This window comes from Oratosquilla oratoria, chromosome 21 (assembly GCF_046742065.1).
Source record: "Oratosquilla oratoria isolate Oo_2021 chromosome 21, ASM4674206v1, whole genome shotgun sequence".
In the NCBI taxonomy this organism is placed as follows: Eukaryota; Metazoa; Arthropoda; class Malacostraca; order Stomatopoda; family Squillidae; genus Oratosquilla; species Oratosquilla oratoria.
In genome coordinates, this window is record NC_134797.1 from 35,007,417 (window position 1) to 35,030,552 (window position 23,136).

Sequence of the window (23,136 nt, forward strand, 5' to 3'; positions counted from 1 at the left end):
ATAGAGATAGAGATGTAGAGAAATATAGGTATATAGACAAATATAGATATATAGAGAGATAAAGGTAGAGAGACAGAGGTAGGGATACAGATACAGATATATAGATGTATAGAGATAAAATTATAAAGATATATATAGAGACATAGGGATATAATATATAATGGACAATTTACAGTTTCACCCAACCAACGATTTTGTGATGTGGCTTATGGGTTTCTGGTGAGATATGTTGTGTATTGAATGATGTACATCATTTCCGTCGCAAATGCGTAGTTTTCAAGTAATGAATTATTACAGTTATGCACTTATGCCTACATCTCCTCCCAAACGATCTTGGGGGACCTGTGGGAAATCGGGGTTTTTGGGTGGGGAGCACTAATAAATCGAGTAATGCGCGTTGCAAACCAGGTCTACAATCAACAAGAACACATAAAAATACATAAATTTCACCTTTGAGGGCGGGAGTGGCGCCTGCCGCGACCGTACCCATGTTATTATTGAGCATCGTTACGAACGATTCGCAAAATTTCTCGCTTAATTTCTCGCTTTTAGTTTCACCCAACCAACGTTTTTCTGATGTGGCTTGTGTGTTTCTGCTGAGATATGTTGTGTATTGATTTATTGTGTACATCATTTCCGTCACAAATGCGTAGTTTTCAAGTAATGAATATTTCAACTTATGCCTACATCTCCTCCAGAAATGCAGCAGTGCCCCATTTTTTATATATCCGCTACATTTGAGCGTTGCTGTTATTGTGTTTTGTTGGGGATTGGATGGGTCTGGGGAACAAAGACCCCAGCTAAGTTAGGTTAGGTTGAGGTTAGTTTAGGGTAGGTTAGGTTGAGGTTAGGTTCGGTTACGTTAGGTTGAGGTTAGGTTCGGTTACGTTAGGTTCGGTTACGTTAGGTTCGGTTACGTTAGGTTCGGTTACGTTAGGTTCGGTTACGTTAGGTTCGGTTACGTTAGGTTCGGTTACGTTAGGTTTGGTAACATAACGTAACCTAGCCTAACCCCAACCTAACCTAATCTAACCTAAACCTCAACCTAACCTAACCTGAACTCAACCTAACCTCAAGCTAACCTAACCTAAGCTAAGCTAACCTAAGCTACCATAGCTGGGGGCTTTGCCTAGCATAACCTAACCTAGCCTAACCTAGCCTAACCTAGCCTAACCTAGCCTCAACATAACAAAACCTAGCCTCAACCTAACCTAACCTCAACCTAACCTAACCTCAACCTAACCTAACCTAACATAACCTCAACCAAACCTAGCCTCAACCTAACCTAACCTAACCTCAACCTAACCTAACATAACCTCAACCAAACCTAACCTATCCCTAACCTCAACCTAACCTAACCTAACCTAACCTCAACCTAACCTAACCTCAACCTAACCCAACCTAACCTAACCTCAACCTATCCTAACCTCAACCGAACCTAATCTAGCCTAACCTAACGTACCTTGGGGTCTTACCTAACCTAACCAAACCTAACTTAACCTAACCTAACCTCAACCTAACCAAACGTAATCTAACGTAACCTAACGTAACTTAAACTCAACCTCACCTCAACCTAACGTAACTTAAACTCAACCTCACTTCAACCTAACGTAACGTGACGTAACCTCAACCTAACCTAACCTTAGGTTGAGGTAAGGTGAGGTTGAGGTTAGGTGAGGTTGAGGTTAGGTGAGGTTGAGGTTAGGTGAGGTTGAGGTTAGGTGAGGTTGAGGTTAGGTGAGGTTGAGGTTAGGTGAGGTTGAGGTTAGGTGAGGTTGAGGTTAGGTGAGGTTAGGTGAGGTTGAGGTTAGGTGAGGTTGAGGTTAGGTGAGGTTGAGGTTAGGTGAGGTTGAGGTTAGGTGAGGTTGGGTGAGGGTGAGGTTGGGTGAGGGTGAGGTTAGGTGAGGGTGAGGTTAGGTGAGGGTGAGGTTGAGGTTAGGTGAGGTTACGTTAGGTGAGGTTACGTTAAGTGAGGTTACGTTAAGTGAGGTTACGTTAGGTTAGGTTAGGTGGAGGTTAGGTTAAGCTAGGTTGAGGCTAGTTACGTTAGGTAAAGCCCCCGGGTACGTTAGGTTAGACTAGGTCGGGTTGTGGTTAGGTTGAGGTTAGGTTAGGTTGAGGTTAGGTTGAGGTTAGGTTAGGTAAAGCCCCCAGGTACGTTAGGTTAGGTTGAGGTTAGATTACGTTAGGTTTAGGTTAGGTTATGCTAGTCAAAGCCCCCATCTACGTTAGGTTAGGTTAGCTTCAGGTTAGGTTGAGTTTAGGTTAGCTTCAGGTTAGGTTGAGTTTAGGTTGAGTTTAGGTTAGGTTACATTAGGTTACCAAACCTAGCGTAACCTATGCTAACCTAGCCTCAACCTAACCTAACCTAACCTAAACTAACCAACCTAATCTAACCTAACCTAAACTAACCTCAACCTAATCTAACCTCAACCTAATCTAACCTCAACCTAAACTAACCTAACCTAAACTAACCTAACCTCAACCTAAACTAACCTAACCTCAACCTAAACTAACCTAACCTCAACCTAAACTAACCTAACCTAACCTCAACCTAAACTAACCTAACCTAACCTTAACCTAACCTAACCTCACCTAAACTAACCTCAACCTAACCTAACCTAACCTCAACGTAACCTAACCTCAACCTAACCTAACCTAACCTCAACGTAACCTAACCTAGCCTAACCTAACGTACCTGGGGGCTTTACCTAACCTAATAAACCAAACCTACTCTAACCTAACCTCAACGTAACCTAACGTAACCGAACGTAACCTAACGTAACCTAACGAAACCTAACGTAACCTAACGTAACCTAACATAACTTAAACTCAACCTAACCTAACTTCAACCTAAAGTAACGTAATGTAACGTAACGTAACCTAACCTCAACCTAACCTAACATAACCCTAGGTTAGGTTAGGTTAAGGTTGAGGTTAGGTATCGATTAACCGATACAGGAGAAGTTTTAAAGTTTTTAGAGAATAGATTACAACAATATCGGAATGAGCTTCCACTCCCAATATATATATATATATATATATATATATATATATATATATATATATATATATATATATATATATATATATATATATATATATATATTGTGTGTGTGTGTGTGTGTGTGTAGACTGACAAATATGGAGGTGACGTGGCAAAATGAAACGTTAAGGCTAGAGTATGGAGCTTTATTCAGAACCAGACGTTTCTGAATAAAGCTCCATACTCTAGCCTTAATGTTTCATTTTGCCACCTCGCTTCCACACACACACACACACACACACACACACACACACACACACACACATACACACACACACACACACACACACACACACACACTATATATAGGAATGGCACAACTGTTTTTTGAGAATAACTAAGTTTCTGACTGTTTCCCTTTGGAGGAAGGGACAGGGGGATTGAGGGAGGCAAAGGACAAAGATACTTTCAGTGTTATCATTATCAGTATTATTGTTATTATTATTAACATTATCATCATCAATCAAGACAACACTAAAGCGTCTTACACTTAAGAGGAAAATGAAAATTTGTACACTAAAGATCTAATGGGAAGTGACACCATGCAGGGACATGCGTCACGCGTTTTAAGGAAAGTGTATGTAACACATGACGGGTTGCGTCACGCTGGATTACACAAAGTTGTGACGATGTTACATGCTGAGAAAGGGAAGTGACGATAACCCGTGATGTGCTTTGATACGTGAGATCACGTGGTTTCAGAGGTGTGACGTTGGATGATGAAAAAAAAAAGACCTTTTTCTTTCGACTTCTAGCCTCCGAAGATTCTCTTCCGCACTCCATCTTCTTCGAAGAGGTCTGGAGTTCCTTTGTGCCCAGAGACGACTTCAAATGAAAGACCGAGTCACAGACGTTGACTTCCTCGACTTCTGGAGAAAAACTCATAATCCTTCAAGAGACATGACTGGAGAACTCTGAAGCCGTTACAGATGAGAGGAACCTTCTAGACTTCGGATTTTTCACCCATCAACCGAATAAAATCGTCTGGCGTCAGTCAGAACAAAATATTGAAGGTTTATCATCGGGTTGAGGGCTAGTAACATCGATCTAGATTGATTCTGTATTCCTCAGACAACTAGAATCTAGCAAAGAAGCTCTAGATAGATTAATGAACGGATTTGATGATCCCAATTGTGACCTATGGCAATGAGATAAAACTCCCGTTTGCTCACATATATATAATTGTCACCCCTTAAATATATAGTTTTCTGTGTTAAGAATATTATTCTACACAGAAAATGATCATGGAACAGTGATTAAAGTTTTGTCTTGAAAAATATTGTTGATGATTTTATTTTCATTGTCGCCGGGCGATATTATTCAGGTGTGTAGCGAGAAGGTTGACAATGTTCTCTGGGTTTCTTTTAGTGATGTCATATTAGAAAACGGGTTTGGCATGACGTCACGAAATACGTCACTATAAGGTCACGTGATGTCATGCCATGGATAAAGAAAATAGTGACACTGGGCCTCTATATATATCTGACACAAGCAACTTGACAATGGTGCAATTATAAACAATCAGCAACTAAAAAGTCGGCATCACAGAAAACTGATCACGAGGCAACTTTTTAATTGCCACAACTGAAAAGTTGACGAATATTCTTCCTTTCAATTGACGAAACTTGTTCACCGTCCAACTAAACTAAACCATATAGCCAACTTTTTAGTCGTCAGATTTTTTTTATTCATACAATTTTTAAATTGGTCAATGTCATCGTAGACCAACTATTAAGTTGCTTGTACACACTGGGTCCTACCGTGCCTGCCAGATCGAAGAAAGGCGAAAACAAAATGGCGGATGGAGGCCTTCAACTCGATGAATTATGGAAATGGAAGAAGCGTCTAGAGTGGAGTGGTTCTCAGGGCCAGGAGGGGGAAGGGAGAATGTTAGAAAAGTGGGGGAGGAAGGTGGGAGTGTTAGAAAGGTGGAGAGGAAGGTTGGGGTGTTAGAAAGGTGGAGAGGAAGGTTGGGGTGTTAGAAAGGTAGGGGAGGAAGGGAGAATGTTAGAAAGGTGGGGAAGGGAAGGTGGGAGTGTTAGAAAGGTGGAGAGGAAGGTGGGGGGTGTTAGAAAGGTAGGGGAGGAAGGTGGATTGTTAGAAAAGTGTGGGAGGAAGGTGGGAGTGTTAGAAAGGTGGAGAGGAAGATGGGGTTGTTAGAAAGGTAGGGGAGGAAGGTGGATTGTTAGAAAAGTGGGGGAGGAAGGTGGGAGTGTTAGAAAGGTGGAGAGGAAGGTGGGGGTGTTAGAAAGGTAGGGGAGGAAGGTGGGTTAGAAAAGTGGGGGAGGAAGGTGGGAGTGTTAGAAAGGTGGAGAGGAAGGTGGGGGTGTTAGAAAGGTAGGGGAAGAAGGTGGATTGTTAGAAAGGTGGGAGAGGAAGGTGGGAGTATTGGAAAGGTGGAGAGGAAGGTGGGGGTGTTAGAAAGGTAGGGGAGGAAGGTGGATTGTTAGAAAAGTGGGAGAGGAAGGTGGGAGTGTTAGAAAGGTGGAGAGGAAGGTGGGGGTGTTAGAAAGGTGGAGAGGAAGGTGGGGGTGTTAGAAAGGTAGGGGAAGAAGGTGGATTGTTAGAAAGGTGGGAGAGGAAGGTGGGAGTATTGGAAAGGTGGAGAGGAAGGTGGGGGTGTTAGAAAGGTAGGGGAGGAAGGTGGATTGTTAGAAAAGTGGGAGAGGAAGGTGGGAGTGTTAGAAAGGTGGAGAGGAAGGTGGGGGTGTTAGAAAGGTAGGGGAAGAAGGTGGATTGTTAGAAAGGTGGGAGTGTTAGAAAGGTAGGGGAGGAAGGTGGATTGTTAGAAAAGTGGGGGAGGGAAGGTGGGAGTGTTAGAAATGTAGGGGAGGAAGGTGGATTGTTAGAAAGGTGGAGAGGAAGGTGGGAGTGTTAGAAAGATGGGGAGGAAGGAGAAAGTATTAGAAAAAGGGAGATGGGGGAGTCTTAGAAAACGGAGAAATGGTGGCATGACAGGCAATGATAAAAATGGGAAGAAGACGATGTTAGGATAACAAAAGAGGAAGAACGAGAAGGAACGAGAAAGAACGAGAGAGCGAGAACAATGTTCTTTTTCTTAAAGACTTCTGTAAGAACGTCTCCAGGAGCTGGAGGAGGGGGGGTGGGGGGGCACGAGGAGGACAAGCGCTAGATTCCACATCGATACTAGACAGCTTCCGAAGAGAGCCCCGGCACAGCAGCACTAAGAACTAGAGGAACGTGTCACGGACATGTCCAAAGTCACGGACGGACGTAAGGACGTGCGGGCGACGTGTTCAGAGAAGCTGGGGTGTCTTCCATGCGAGCTTAGGGTAACGGTGACGTCACAGAAAGGAGCGGTGACGTCACGAAAATGATACGTGACGTCACAGAAAGGAACAGCAACATCACAGAAAGGAACAGTGACGTCACACAGGGGACAGATGTCTGTCAAAAGTGTGACGTCACAGAGGACAATATCAGAGAATGGTGACGTCAATAAATGAACGGTGACGTCACAAAGACTGATGACGTCATAGAAGGGAACAGTGACGTCACAGACGGGAATAATCCCTGAAAGTTAGGGACGACTTAGTCCCTTTTCCTCCCCTTTCACCCCTTCCCCCTTCACTTCCCTTTTTATATAATCAAGTTAATTCCCAAGTTTAGTACATATATATAATTATATATTTATTTATTTTATTTATACGTATAGGTCCCATATTTTTTCGTACCTTAGCTCACTAGGGCTAACGTAAGGATTGAAGTTCACTACAGGAATAACACACAAACACTGACATACATACACTACGAAAAAAAGTAGATTCAGAAGAATCTACCAACTTTGATCTACACTGTGGGTTTTGAAGAAAAAAAAAATGCATAACGAGTTAGAACTTGTCTCTCATGATGCAGCCAACCAGCAAACGTCACGTACAAAGGTTCGTTCCGTGAGGGTCATGACGTGGAAGGTCGGTTACGAAAAAAAAAATCGGATGTGGTTGGTTTCTGTTGCGAAACTGGCCGGGTTGGGGTCAGCTGAGCATTCACTTTACTGGCACTGTCCATATAGGTACTGGCTTATTATCGGCACCACAAAATCTCTCCTACATATACGTGTGTGTACGTGTGTATATATGTATATATATATATTCACACATACGTACATATATGCATGCAAACAACGCAAACACAATAAGACTGTTCCATTGAACGAAGCAAACGTATCTTCTTACTTTGGAAATGAACACATAGGAAAACACCTTGAGGATTTCACAGACACAAACAAACAATTCTAGAATCACTGCTGATGGCGTCTAACTTTCTTCTTATTGCAAAAAATCTTCTACACTCAAGGCTCTCTAGGACTGCAGGTTCTTCAGCACGTGAGTACGAAGAACGCGTTTTCTAAAAGGTTCTCAGGAGCCTTCAGGGTTCTTGGTGGCCATCAGGAGCCTTCAGAACTTTTGGCGAGGTGCTCGAGAGAGATCGAACTCGCAGGCCTCTCAGGAGCCTTCAGAGTTCTTGGTAACCATCAGAAGTCTTCAGAACTTTCTTGGGGTGGTGCTCGAGAGAAGTCGAACTCGCTGGCCTCTCAGGAGCCTTAAGAGTTCTTGGTGACCCTTAGGATCCTTCAGAACTTCCTTGGGGAGGTACTCGAGAGGTCGAACTCGCAGGCCTTCCACGAGCCTTCAGAGTTCTTGATGGCCCTCAGGAATCATTAGAACTCTCTTGGGGAGGTCCTCAAGAGAGGTCGAACTCTCAGCCCTCTCAGGAGCCTTCAGAGTTCTCTTGTGGGAAGTACTCGAGAAAGATCGATTTGGCAGACTTCCTGCGAGACACTGGACTTCTTCTTCTGCCGAGAGCCATCGAAGTCCACTTCATCGACTCCACCCACCCCCATTAAGAAAGAAAGAAAGAAAAAAAAAAAAAAAGTGGGTCCCTTCTTCCACGGTTTCGTTCTTCTTCTGAGCTCACCGCTTCCAGGAATCGGCTTCCCTGGAAGACCCAATGCCTCCAATGAACACTTTATCACAATCCTGAGCTTCAGAGCACTCCCGAGAACCGTAGCTACAACTCCCAGAAGCTACGGAAGACTTCTACAGCCATATTATAGAGCCCCCGGTGAGAGTGTGGGAGTAGTTGGGGCTGGGGGGGGAGGGGGTGCACGGCTCGTTTTAGCGGGCATGGCAGGTTCTGCAGCACTGTTTGTTGTAGAACTTGATTCGACACAGGCGGGCCCGGAACACCAGGTGGCAGTTCTTGATTCGGTCGATGCAAGAACCTGGGGAAGAGATAGGTGATGGGTATATGCAAGTAAATTTATATGTGGGTATTGGTGAAAAATGTAATAACACATTTGTAGATCACAGACAACACCACAGTCGGAGGTGGAAAAAAAAAAAAAAAATTGGGAGTTTAAAGTTTGCAGTCGGAGTATTTACAGTTCCCGCTCTCAGTCTTTTTCTTCTGCTCCGAAGGCGATGTTTTTGATGTGTGTATTGTGTAAATACACGTAAGCGCGCACGCACGGATTGATAGTGTACGTAACGGGAATTCTTGTAAGAAAGCACGGGATTCGAACTTACTTGGCCTCGAATGCGAAGACTTCCTTTCGTGGCTCTCACTTGAATGATGCCCCTTCTTCCTTTTCTTATTCTTCTTTCTTCTCTTCTTCTCCTCTTCCTCCTCTACATCCTCTTCCTCCTCCTCCTCGTCCACGGAGACGGACTCGTCTCCCTGGGCGTCCTTGTCAGGGATGATATTGAGGTCATCTCCTTTGGGCGTCTCTACGATCAGTTCGTTCGCTACTTCGTCATCGTCGTCGTTGTCGTCGGCGCCTTCTTCAGCGCCGTCTTCGTCGTCGTCATCGTACAATAAGGTTTCCTTGGGTTCCTTGACGGTTCCTCGTGATGTGACGTCAGGGAAGCCTTGGGACTGGGCCACCAGCTCTTCTTCCTCTTCCTCCTCTTCCCTGAATTCCTTCCTAAAATCCTTTCTTTTGAAATCTGAAAAATTATCATAATGAAAAGAAAAGAAAATCTTCAGAGCGGCGAAGTGTGTACACACACACACACACACACACACACACACACACACACACACACACACACACACACACACACACACACACACACACACACACACACACACACACACACACACACACACACACACACACGTATACATATATATATATATATATATATATATATATATATATATAGATATAAATCTTTTTTCAACCACATTAACTTTTTTACTTTTCATTCCATATCATCACGAACGAGACTGACAATGCGCTCGTCGTAGACATATACGGAAACTGATACGAAGCGAAGCCAAGGGCTTGAACCTCAGTTCAGACGTATCAAAGTAAAAGTGACACACACTGGGGACCATTTAGTGTGTGTGAATATATACATATATATAATATATATATATATATATATATATATATATATATATATGAGAGAGAGAGAAAGAGATAGGGAGAGGGAGGGAGGGGGGAGGGGCAATGACAGATAGCTAGGTGAAAGTGGTCATAATAAAGATAAACATAAAAATAGATAATTAATGAATAAATAGAAAATAGGTGATAAATGAATGAATAGACCAATAAATAAACAAACAACAAATAAATTAGTGATAAATAAATAGATTAATGAATTTTAACTCACCGTCGAAGTCCGTCGAAGCCTCGGATGTGATGACCTCAGACGTCCTCGAAGTGGTCCCGAAGGAGGACTGGACGTTCGTTGTCGACGAGGGCGACGTCAGCCCCGTCAAGAAACCATCCTCTCCCTCCTCCACGTCTTCCATCTCCTCCTCCTCTTCCTCCTCCTCCAGGAATTCTCCTACGGAAGTCGTCGTGTGCTCAAAAGGGCTCTCTGTCTCCGGCCCGGAGTCCTCGGCTTCCTCAACCTCCTTGTCTTCCTCCTCCTCCTCCTCCTCCTCTTCGGCGCTGACGTTGGGACAGGGGTTGAGGGAACACCTCTGTTGATTTGCGGGTTGTGTGCCGTTGCCACAGTCGGAGGACGGGCGCTGGTGTTCGTCGAGACACTTGATCTCCCGTCGCATGACGCCAGCGCCGCAGGTCACCGAGCACTGCCAGAGAGAACGGAGAACCCATCAGAAGGAGACATCGAAGTATGGGTGAGTAGGAGATAAGTTCTTGAATTAGTTTCTTTAAACTCTCTGTCTGTCTCTCTCTCTCTCCCACTCTTACTTTCTCTCTCTCTCTCTCCCACTCTTACTTTCTCTCTCTCTCTCTCCCACTCTTACTTTCTCTCTCTCTCTCTCTCTCTCTCTCTCTCTCTCTCTCTCTCTCTCTCTCTCTCTCTCTCTCTCTCTCTCTCTCTCTCTCTCTCTCTCTCTCACACACACACACACACACACACACACACACACACACACACACACACACACACACACACACACACACACACACACACACACACACACCTCTCTTTCAAAAGTCTTTCGAGCCTTTCAGTAGATTTGGCTGAATGTTTTGGAGGCCGTTTCAGTCTAAAGGAACCTGGTTCACGCGTACACATATACCTAAACACATACTGTTACATCTGCGATGTATACTTGCCAAGTATGTAATTGTTATTGTTGTTTCGAGGAAATGTCATGTTACGTGTGTTCGTATTGTGCTGCTTTGGTTATGACCAAATATGTCTCACCGTAAGGTATTTTCTTTACTATGTATTGTATGTATTTATTAATGTAACTATGGTATTAGTTTATAATAATATTGAATGTTTTTTGTTATATGTTGATTGTCAAGTGTCCATTGCGCATGCGTCTCTGCTACGTCACAGGCCGTGACGTAAAAATATTTCATTTGTATTTCCCGCATAAACAATGTAGGCTCGTCAGGCTAGGTAAATCCCGCCCCCCACTTTTAGTATCCAATGAGCTACGAGCGTATTGCCGCGTCACGCAACGGTGAACGGGTCTATACGATTGTCCAGACCCTGCTTAGACCTATTACACGGGTCAGATTCAAAATGACTGCCTTGAGGTTAGTACCCTTTTCCCTTGTTATAGCAGTGAACCAGATCCACTAGGACTTAGCTTTGTAGTGTCCCATATAAGTGAGCGCGGAGTGTGTAGCATTGGGGCTTAGGATTAGCTTATATTTCAAAACTGTTTTGTGATCTGTGACCCGGTCTTACGTCTGTTCAATCCCGTTAAAACCTTCGAACTAGAGTCTTTTGTGTAATGTTAAATGTACAATCAGAAGTCGGATGTATTATGTAAAATCATGTTTGTTTAATTGTAATCGTGTGCCTTTGTTATATTATTTTCGTGTCATTTTACTTGTATTAACTTTCATACTTATAAATTTATTTAACTATTTCTTTAAGTTAGTTTGATTTCTTTCCCCGGTGTCCGACCGGGTGGCGACCTTATTCAGTTCTCTTGACCGTTTGAACCCCGTAATAGACATAGGGTTACCAACCTCTGACATTCACAAGGCCGGTGAACCTTTGGTACTTTAGAGAGGTTTATAACATTAATTGGCGCCTCATTGCCAGGATTTAACGGTAAATTGGAAGGATGTTCGACGTGGATCAGTGATAATAGGTTTATTAAGGTAGGAAGATGCGGTTAACCAACGAAACTGAGGTAGATGAATTTGTACAAGGAAAACCCACGGATAAGGAAATACAAGGTCTCACCATACCAGAGTTGAAATTGATAGCACATTATTTTGGAGCTAGTTCGACCCACGGTTTAAATAAAGGGGAGTTAGTACACATGGTAGTGGCAATATTGCATGATGGAGAGGAAAGTGTGTCGCCGTGAGATGAAGAGAGAGCGACAGAAGAAGCTTCTGCCGGCTCAGCGAATTTGGATGATCGGGAAGGTAGTGACGTTGATGGTGATTCCCGGCACACCGAATCTCGATTATGCGAGTTGCAGTAAAAATTAGAAATAGCTAAATTAGAAGCCCAATCTAGAAGGGAAGAAACTGAGAGGGCTAGATTAGAAATTCAGTGTCTTAAACTTAAATCTGAATTGCAAGAGAATGAACAAGTGCTACCAATTCCTCAAACCGTGAATGGGAGACCCGAGTTTGATGTAGTGCAGAATGCGAGGTTGCTTCCAGAGTTCGATGAATCCAATGTGGACCAGTACTTTAGAATTTTTGAAAGGATGGCTAAAGATTATTCATGGCCAAAGAAGTTTTGGCCTGCGCTGTTGCGGACTAACTTAAGAGAGAAGCCCTTGAGAGTAAATGGCGCCCTAGAGGACGCACAGGCGAAGGACTATGACATGGTCAAGACGGCCTTCCTTAGAGCATGTGAACTCGTTCCCGGGTTATGTAGGATAAAGTTTGTATGTTTATTTTGTATCTTCGATTTTGCGTTTAATGTTTGTCTATATGAAAACACAAATGCAAACACAAAGAAAAACACACAAATACGTGTGTTTGCATGTATATTTACGTATGTAAGCTTGTATACATGTTTGTATATTTTTTCATGATTTTTGTGTTTTGTGTGTTTGTCTTTCGTTTTTGTGTGTTTTGCATGTTTGTATATGTTGACTGTTTTTAGGTGTGTTTGTGTATATGTTTGTTTCCCTATGCGTGAGTTTGTGTGCGCGTGCATTTGTTTTTCCCTTTACCTATTTGTGTACACATGCAGACACACAATCGTACGCACACGTACATTCAGGCAAATAGATGTGCGTACACACATGGAAAAACCTACACACACCCAAATGCATGTACACAAAAACACACACACACAAACGCATGCACACAAATTCAATACCACACACAAACGCGTACACATACAGAATTGTACGCAAAATAAAAAACACAAACTCATAAGCAAACGCACATAAACATTCACAAACACGTTCAAACAACACAAACACGCGCGCGCGAACACACACTTACACTACGGCGGTCCGGGTTCGAATCCCGCCCAGGGCTGATGTAATTTCAGTATCGCTGCTCTGTGAGTCGTTACTCCAACTCTCAAGGGCGGGGAGTTGGAGGTATGTATGCGTGTAAGGTCCATTGTCCCTAGATCGGTCATTTATGAGCTCTGAAGTCTCTTCCGGGAGGGGAATAGTTGTCGATCACGAGTCCAACACATGATCCAAGACCATGGTGAATCACAGGCACACATAAACACACGAACGCAAACTCACGCACATAGATAAACGCACACACACACACACACACACACACACACACACACACACACACACACACACACACACACACACACACACACACACACACACACACACACACACACACACACACACACACACACACACACACACACACACACACACACACACACACACACACACACACACACACACACACACCAAAAACAAACAAATACACAAAAGCAAACATGGAAACGCATACTCACAAACGCACGCACAAACACACTAAACAAACTCGAGCATATATAAACGCACATGCACACACATACACAAACGGACGCATACAACTGCACATAAATACACCCATCTCGAAGTCCATTTACTAACCGTATCTTTCCTACCTCCTCCTCCTCCTAAACACCTTCCTCCGCCTCCTTTCACCTCCTCCACCTCCTCTTCACCTCCTCCTCCTCCTCCTTTCACCCATCCTCCCTCCTTTCACCTCTCCTCCTCACCTCCTCCTCCTCCTTTCTCCTCCTCCTCCTTCTCACCTCCTCCTCCTTTCTCCTCCTCCTCCCCCGTCCTTCTCCTCCTCCTCCTCCTTTTCACCTCACTTTCTTCTCCTCCCCTCCTTTCACCTCCTCCACTTACACACCTTCTTCTCTTCCTTCTTCCTCAACCTCTTCCTTCTTTCCTCCTCCTCCTCCTCTTCACCTCCTCCTCCTCCTCCTCACCTCCTCCTCCTCCTCCACCTCCTCCCTCTTTCCCTCCGACTCCTCCTCCTCTACCCCATCCTCCTCCCTCTTCCTCCGCCTCCCCCCTCTTCCTCCCTCCTCACAACCTCCTCACCCTCCTCTTCCTCCTCACCTCCCCTCTTCCTACTCCTCCTCCTCCCTTTCCTCTTCCTCCACCCTCCATCCCTCACTTTCTCTTCCTCCTCCTCCACCCTACTTCCTCTTCCCCTCCTCCTCCCTCTCCTCCTCTCCTCCTCCTCTCCCCTCCCGCCTCCTCCCTCTCCTTTTCCTCCTCCTTCTTCCTTTTCCTCTTCCTCCTCCCTCTTCCTCCTCCTCCTCCCTCTTCCTCCTCCTCCTCCTTCTTCCTCTTCCTCCTCCTCCTCCCTCTTCCTCCTCCTCCCTCTTCCTCCTCCTTCCCTCCTCTTCCTCCTTTTCACCTCCCTCTTCCTCCTTTCACCTCCCTCTTCCTCCTTTTCACCTCCCTCTTCCTCCTTTTCACCTCCCTCTTCCTCCTCCTCCCTCTTCCTCCTCCTCCCTCTTCCTCCTCCTCCCTCTTCCTCCTCCTCCCTCTTCCTCCTCCTCCCTCTTCCTCCTTTTCACCTCCTCCACTTCCCTACTCCTCCTCCACTTCCTTACTCCTCCTCCTCCTCCTCCTCCTCCTCCTCCTCCTTACCTGCGACCACTCCGACGAGTACCACTCCGGTGTGCAGGGTTCGAGGTTGCAGGGTCGAGCCCCGTGGGGCTTCTCCTCCGGGCGGCAGTCCGTTTCGAGGGTGACCCTCCACTGGCCGCGACCCCAGACGACGCAGAGGACGGATCGTGTCTCCTCCCCGCCGCTGCAACGGGCGGAACACGTGCCCCAAGGTCCTGCCGAAGAAGCAAGGGGAGAGGTGAAGGTTGTCTGGCTCCTTTTTTCAATCTAATTTGTGGAAAAGAAATGACAAATAAGACATGTCTGCCTACCAACTTACATAAGTTTACATACATTCATACGTACATACATACGTACATACATACGTACATACATACGTACATACATACGTACATACATACGTACATACATACGTACATAATATCGTACATACATAACATACATTCATACATACATTCATACATACATTCATACATACATTCATACATACATTCATACATACATTCATACATACATTCATACATACATTCATACATACATTCATACATACATACGTACATACATAACGTACATACATTCATACATACATTCATACATACATAACATACATGCATACATAAATAAAATACATACATACACACATACACACATACATACATACACGGCTCGATGGTGTGGTGGTACCGCGCTCGACTGTTATTTCAGCGATTCGAGTTCGAGTCGCACCCAGGGATGAACATTCGTATCGTGAACTGCGAGCCCCCACTCCAGCTCACTCCCTCCAACTCATTAACTCTCACTCTCATTATTCTCACTCACTCAATCTCTTTCCCTTTCTCTCTCTCTCTTTTCTCTCTTTTCTCTCTCTTTTTCTCTCTTTTCTCTCTTTTCTTTTCTCTCTTTTCTCTCTTTTCTCTCTTTTCTCTCTTTTCTTCTCTCTCTCCTCTCTCTCTCTCTCTCTTCTCTCTCTCTCTCTCTCTCTCTCTCTCTCTCTCTCTCTCTCTCTCTCTCTCTCTCTCTCTCTCTCTCTCTCTCTGTGTGTGTGTGTGTGTGTGTGTGTGTGTGTGTGTGTGTGTGTGTGCGCGCGCGCGATTCGCCTTTCCCCTTCGTCTTTGGATCACGGGTTGGACTCGTAATCGACAGCTATTTCCCTCCCGGAAGAGAGCTCAGAGCTCGTATGACCGATCTATGGGTAAAGCTGTGACCTTACACGCACACACACACACCTAACTTCCCGCCCACGAGAGTTGGACTAACGACTCGAAGCGCAGCGATACTGAAATTATTTCAGCCCTGGGCAGGATTCAAACCCGGACCGCCGTAGTGACAGTCAGGGACTCTACCAACCGCGCCACCGAGCCTCGTGTGTGTGTGTGTGTGTGTGTGTGTGTGTGTGTGTGTGTGTGTGTGTGTGTGTGTGTGTGTGTGTGTGTATTTACCTAGTTGTATTTACCTAGTTGTATTTACCTAGTTGTATTTACCTAGTTGTATTTACCTAGTTGTATTTACCTAGTTGTATTTACCTAGTTGTATTTACCTAGTTGTATTTACCTAGTTGTATTTACCTTGTATTTACCTAGTATTTACCTAGTTGTATTTACCTAGTTGTATTTACCTAGTTGTATTTACCTAGTTGTATTTACCTAGTTGTATTTACCTAGTTGTATTTACCTAGTTGTATTTACCTAGTTGTATTTTATGGAAAGGGGAGCTATGCTCGTGATGTCCCGTATTCATATTTCATTTTATATAGACAGTTTTTAAATTCGTGTATTATTTTTGCACACACCACTTTCTTATATAACTTGTTCGAAATGTCTACTGTGGGGAAAGCTGTTCTTTTTCAGATCTCTTCTATAACTGTCTTGATTTTCTTTCCGTGTCTTGTATTTCTACTATTCCATTTTATTTAGATCCTCTCTCTCAATAGTTTCTATGCCTTTCATGATTCTATAAATAGTTATCAAGTCTCCTCTCTCTTTTTTGCTCTAATGTCTGTAGTTCAAGTTTTGCTAGTCTCTTTTCATATGATAATTCTGAGAATGTTGGTGCCAATTTTGTAATCGCTCTTTGTATTCTTTCAAGTTTTGTTATACATTTTTTGTACTTGGTGACCACGTCGTCGCTGCATATTCCAATCTTGGTCTTATCAAAGTGACTAGCATTTTCTTCACCATTTCTTCGTCCAGGTATGTAAATACCACTTTGATTGTTTTTATCAAATTATAAGTTTCTCCAAAAATTTTGTTTCTCAGGGGATATATTATTCATAATAATGACTCCCAGGTCCTTCTCATTTTCCATTTTTATTTTTTCTTCCAATTTATATGATCCCACTATTCTTTTTTTTTTTTGCTTCCAAATTCCATTATACTACACTTCTTAATATTGAATTCCATCTCCCACTTCCTACTCCATTCCCATACTCTATTGAGATCACTCTGTAGCGACTCGCAATCTTCTTCAGTGTTCACTTTTTTAAAAAATTTTGCATCATCCGCAAAGAAGCTCGTATAACTTTCAAATCCTTTATCCATATCATTAATATATATAGCAAACACTATTGGGGCCAGAACTGTTCCCTGTGGAACACCACTTATCACTTCATCCCAATTAGTGTTTCTCTTATCACTACTCTCATTTTTATTTCGTGCAAGAAGTCTTCCATCTACTTTAGCATTTTGTCCTGTATTTCAACTGCAGTTTCTAATTTCTTAAGCAACTTTTTATGTGGCACCTTATCAAAAGCTTTTTCATGTCTAGAAATGCACAATCAGCCCATCCATCTTTCTTGTATTACATCTATTAGCCTTGAATAGAAACACATTAATTTTGTGACGCATGATCGTCCTTGTCTAAATCCAAATAGCCTTGGATTAAGTACTTTTTTTTTTCCTAATGCCTTACCCATCTACTTTTGATAATTATTTCAAAAATTTTTGCTATCGTACTTGTTAGAGAGACCGGTCTATAGTTAAGGTCTTCCTTGTTTCCCCCTTTTATATTGGTACTATATTTGCTCTTTTCCAATCTTTTGGAACTTTTCCTTCTTTCAATGAACTGTTTATTAGGATATGTATTTTGTTCATTCCTGCATTCTCTCCAAATCCAGTTTGCTATTTCATCTGGTCCATGCGATTTTCTGACATCGAGATTACTCAAGTGTTTCATTATTTCATTCCTTGACACTTCTATCTCTTTCATAGGGGGGACTTTCTCCTCCCATTCGATATCTCTAGGTTGTATGCTCTCCCATGTAAACACCGATTTAAAATGCTTGTTCATAATTTCTGCCATTTCTAGTTCCTCTGTGTATTCAACTCCTTGTCATAGTTTCTCTATTTTTTTTAAGTTGTTTACAAATCTGAAAATAGTTTGGTCGATGTTTACATTTTTCTATGACATCTTTTTCATATTTTCTATTTTCTTCTCTGCGCACTTGTACATATTCATTTCAGCTCTTGTCTTTTTTTCATTTTATCCAAGCTTTATCTCTTTTGTCTTTTAACTCCCTACATCTTTTGCTGTACCAGCACTTTACATATTCTTTTTCTTGCTTTTATCTTGGGACATGCTTTTCCACTCCTTTTTTTTTTTTATTTTTATAAATTTGTCAAAATATTCCATTTCTCTTCTACTGTTGTTTCCTCCTTGTGTATTCTTTCCCAGTCTGCTTTTTGAAAGAATTTTCTTATTTTATAAAAAAAAAATTTCATACATCAATCTTCCCTTTCTATATTGTTCATATTTTGCATGTATTTTCCTCATTTAGTTCCAGTTCAACCAATATGTGGTCACTTTTACTTATTGGTGTCTTATATTCCATCTTGTCCACTATTTCAAGTTCTTATGTTATTATTAGGTCCAGTCTCGATGGTTCTTCCTCATTTCTATACCTAGAATTCTCTTGTATCCATTGCGTCATTGTACGTACCATTATAACTATTCTTCCTCCATCTTCCATGATCTTATTTAGAGTTATCCTTGTGTCTTCTAACATATTTTTGTGTTTCTCTTCCCACAAAGCCGTTTTAGGAGGCACATAATTTACTACAAACTTCCTGCTCTTCCCATCCTTGTCTTCCATTTCCATCATAATCATCTCTACTCTATTCTTTCCATATGTGATATTCCTCACATTTATATCCTTCTTAGTCAGGAACATAACTCCATCCCCTTGTTTTACCTCTGTTTCTAACCCAATAATTATATACACCATGTCCTATACTGTTGGGTGGTAGTGGACCTTTCAATTTTGTCTCTACAATTTCCATTATGTCCGGCTGTTTTCCCTTCAAATCATTCAGTTCTTATTAAGCCATCTATATTTGTGTAAGACACTTTTAATTTTCTGCTTCTTCCATTGTGTTTTCTGTTTCCCTTCTGTTTTTCTCTATGAACCATTTCCTCGCTTTCATATTCACTACTCTCCAATAGAAAATCTTATTTTTTTTACTCTGTTCTTTCCTCTTTATTCATTTCTCTTTTATCCATACCTGTTTATATTGTTCACTGTCTGCTAGTTTCCCTGTTGTTGCTAAGACGTTCTCTGCTGTTGTTTGTGACCTGAATTTAACCTTAACTGGTCTGGTCTTATCTGTATTGTATTTCCCTAGCCTATATATTTCTTCTATTTCTTTCCCTGTTTCTGTTCCATCTTCTTGAGCTACTTCTATCTTAACTTTTTCCTTTTCTTCCTTTATTCTTGCAGTCCTATTTAGATTATACTTCTTCCATCCCTAATATAATTATACATTTCTTTTTATCCGCTGTCTCTTACTATATTCTCCTTCTCCCTCATCACTTTAATAATTGTCCTTAGTTTGTTCTTTCATCTGCTGTTCCATTATATTATTCTCTTGTACTTTTTTCCAACCACTTACCTCTTTTACTATAGACTCTATTTTATTTATTACTCCTTCAATTCCTCATTCTTATCCTTTACTTCTCTTAACTGTATTTATAATTCTTCTACTTCTTTAGTTAGGTTTTGATTCTCCTTCTTTAGTTCTTCCAGCTTATCAACTCTTTAACTTTATTTGGTTAAACTTAGCTTCCCAATTTTCATTCCTTTCTTTTAGTTTCTCTAGATTTACTAGTCGGGGGAGGTTGTCATTTCCTCCCTCATTAAATCCATGGAAATAGTTATCTTCACCTTCCATTGCGCTGCTCTTATCTATATTTCTAATTTATACATTTTTACTAATCACATTGACTTCACCAATATCGTCAGGCCGTCTTTTGTTTATATACCGTTTGAGTTCCTGGGCCGTATCTTCCCTTCCTCATTCCCTTCCATTTTCCTCAGTAATCCCTCCCCTTCTCCTTTTTCTTCACCTTCCCACTACACCACGAGCTTTCCCCTTCCCTATTAATACAACACAGGTACTTGTGATCCTCGAAGTCCAGACTTCGCTGCCACTCCGACCGACGTGTGTTTGTGTGTGTGTGAACGCGCGCGTGTGAATTGTCATATTATCCACATTGGGCCACATATGAGCACAAAGGTTTCATCCGGGAGTGTAATCAATCACAAGTCCAACATGTGATCCAAGACCATAGTGAATCACATGAGAGAGGAACTTGAGAAGAGGAGGAAGAGGGTCTTCTTCGGAGATGTACCTGCGAACCACTGGCCTCCACATCCTCTCTCGCCGCGGCACGGTCTGGAAGCTTCCGGGCGATGGGCGGCCGGACATTGGCCCTCCCGGTCCGTCTCCGGTCCTCCTGAGCAGTAGAGCCTTCGGGTCTGGACGCCCGTGCCGCAGGTCTCGGAACACTGGGACAGAAAGGAAGAAAATAACGAGTAAGATATACTTGGAGTCTTCCGTTTGGGTTAAGAAACAAAAGAAAAACTAACTATAAATTGTCAAACGAAAAATAATACTAGTAATACTAGTCATACTAGTCATACACACTAGTACATACATATACCAAGGCTTTTTCCCCCTTCCAAGGGAGGTAGCCAAAAAGGGAAAGGCATAAAAACACTCCCACCCATTTCATCCCTAGATACACTCCACACCCCTCCCACCCTCCCTCTCATCTGAGCACCTCCTGGATGACGGGTCAGAAGCAGTGCCGCCTGGATGACGGGTCAGAAGCAGTGCCGCAAGACACAGCACATCCACAGCAAGGCCGCTTCATCCAATCGGCGACCCCCCCTCTCCGTCCCCCTCTGCATATAAGGCGAGGACGGGGAGAAATCCCTTCGGGCTGCGTCAAAATTTACTCACACATACTACCCGGCCCCCCCCCCCCCCGCCTATTCCTCCTCATGCAGTCACAACATCATCCATATACAACCATTCTCCACTCACCTCTGTCTTCCGTCCTCTCTCTTCCTTCCTCAACAGACATTCCCCTCTTCCCCAAAGCCCCCTTCACCCCATCCATCCACCTCATCCTAGGACGTCCCCTCATGTTCACTCCCTCCACATCTGCCTTCCATACCTCTTTTACTAGTCTTTCTTCACTCATTCTTTCCATGTGTCCAAACCATCCTAATATTCTTTCATCAACCCTATCTCCCAAATCCTTTTTCACCCCTGTTCTCCTCCTCACCTCCTCATTTCTCACTCTATCCAGCCTAGTAACCCCCACCATACTTCTCAGACACCTCATCTCAAACACATTCAAACTCCTCCTCTCTTCTTCTCTTATATTCCAGGTAAAGGTAAAGATAAAGGAGGCAAAGAGGAGAGCAGATGTGAAATGGGGTAGGAGTATGACAGAAAATTTTGAAAGTAATAAAAAGATGTTTTGGAAAGAAATTAAGAGAGGAAGAGGAGGCGAATCAAGTAGGGAAGAAAAGGTAAAAGGTACAGATGGAGAGATGATAATGGAAGAGATGGCAGTAAGGGGAAGATGGGCAGAATATTTTAGGGAGTTGCTAAATGTGAAGGAGGATAGGGAAGGAAAGATAGTTGCAGTGGGAAATGCGAAGAAAATGAGTGATGAGTGAGGAGAATGGAGGAGAAATAGGGAAGGATGAGGTGAAGGCAGTTGTAAAGATGATGAAAGTAGGTAAGGCACCTGGTCTGGATGGATGCCATGCAGAATGTCTGAAAAAGGGAGGTTCAGTGATGGTGGACTGGTTGGTGAGGTTATTTAATGTTTGCTGGAGAGAGGGTAGAGTACCGGAGGACTGGAGAAGTGCCTGTATAGTTCCTCTTTACAAGGGAAAAGGGGACAAGTGTGAATGTAGTAGTTTCAGAGGGATTAGCCTGTTAAGTGTAGTAGGGAAGGCTTATGGGAGGATCTTAATTGAGAGGATTAGGAGAGGAACAGAAGGAGTAATTGGTGAGGAACAGTGTGGATTTAGGACAGGTAGAGGTTGTGTAGATCAGATCTTTGTGGTAAGACAGATATGTGAGAAAGCTATAGGAAAGGGGAAGGATGTTTTTTGGGCTTTTATGGATCTGGAAAAGGCTTATGATAGGGTAGACAGAAAGGCACTGTGGGAGGTTATGCAGATTTATGGGATAGGAGGAAAGCTTTTGGGAGCTGTCAAGAGTTTTTATGAGAGTAGTAGAGCATGTGTCAGGATTAGAAATGGAGAGAGTGAGTGGTTTGAAGTAAAGGTGGGACTTCGTCAAGGATGCGTTATGTCGCCCTGGCTGTTCAACTTATACATGGATGGGGTGGTGCGAGAGGTGAATGCTAGGGTAGTGGGTCAGGGATTGGAGATGGTTAAAGAAAATGGAGAAAAGTGGGAGGTGAGCCAGCTGTTGTTTGCGGACGACACTGCGCTTGTGGCAGAGTATGTGATAGAAGAAAGCTAAAGATAAATGTGGGTAAAACTAAGGTGATGAGATGTACAAGGGGTGAAAGTGGCAGTAGACTGGAAGTGAACATTAAGGGAGAGCGACTGGATAGTTTTAGATACTTGGGTGCAAGTGTAGCAGGAAAAGGTGGAGGTAGAATGTAGTTTGAGAGAAGCGAGTAAATGCCTTGGTGGTTTAGAGTGTAATGAGGAATAGACATTTGGGAATGGATGCGAAGAGGAGACTGTATGAAGGAGTGATTGTGCCAACAGTACTAGTAATACTAGTAATACTAGTAATACTAGTAATACTAGTAATACTAGTAATACTAGTAATACTAGTAATACTAGTAATACTAGTAATACTAGTAATACTAGTAATACTAGTAATGCTAGTAATGCTAACTAGTAATAATCTGTCAGAGAACGACAACAAAGACGGCGCGTGGTCTCTGTTGACTCGTTTCTTTTATTCTAAAATAATAATAATATTAACTCATAGTAATAGCAGCAGTAATACTAGATCTGTCAGACAACAAAAATGGCGCGTGGTCTTTGTTGTCACTCAATAGCAGCAGTAATACTAGTAATAGACCTGTCAGAGAACAACAAAAACGACTCGTTTCTTTTATTTTAAAAAATAACAATAACAATAATAATAATGAAATAAAAATAATAATATTTCATAGTAATAGCAGCAGTAATACTAGTAATAGATCAGTCAGAGAACGACAACAAAAACGGCGCGTGGTCTCTGTTGGGACTCGTTTCTTTTATTCTAAAAAATAACTAACAATAATAATGATATAATAATAATAATAATAATTCATAG

General features: G+C 42.7%; 1 protein-coding gene and 1 long non-coding RNA gene across 2 annotated transcripts in view; one reads left to right on the plus strand and one right to left on the minus strand.

The window, feature by feature from the left end:
- The first annotated feature begins 4,596 nt into the window (after positions 1 to 4,596).
- LOC143036855 (uncharacterized) lies at positions 4,597 to 7,100 on the plus strand. The gene is made up of 2 exons (XR_012967406.1): positions 4,597 to 5,003; positions 5,123 to 7,100. It is a non-coding gene; the product is annotated as an uncharacterized LOC143036855 (long non-coding RNA).
- The window catches only part of LOC143036854 (uncharacterized), a 50,082-nt gene continuing 32,652 nt past the window's right edge, over positions 5,707 to 23,136 (minus strand). Inside the window, exons 11-15 of the mRNA XM_076204709.1 lie at positions 20,162 to 20,318; positions 14,561 to 14,754; positions 9,688 to 10,114; positions 8,596 to 9,015; positions 5,707 to 8,291 (exon numbers count right to left, since the gene is read on the minus strand). Of these exons, the coding sequence (XP_076060824.1) occupies positions 8,185 to 8,291; positions 8,596 to 9,015; positions 9,688 to 10,114; positions 14,561 to 14,754; positions 20,162 to 20,318 (1,305 nt within the window). The 3' untranslated portion in view covers positions 5,707 to 8,184. The remainder of the gene's footprint in view (positions 8,292 to 8,595; positions 9,016 to 9,687; positions 10,115 to 14,560; positions 14,755 to 20,161; positions 20,319 to 23,136) is intronic.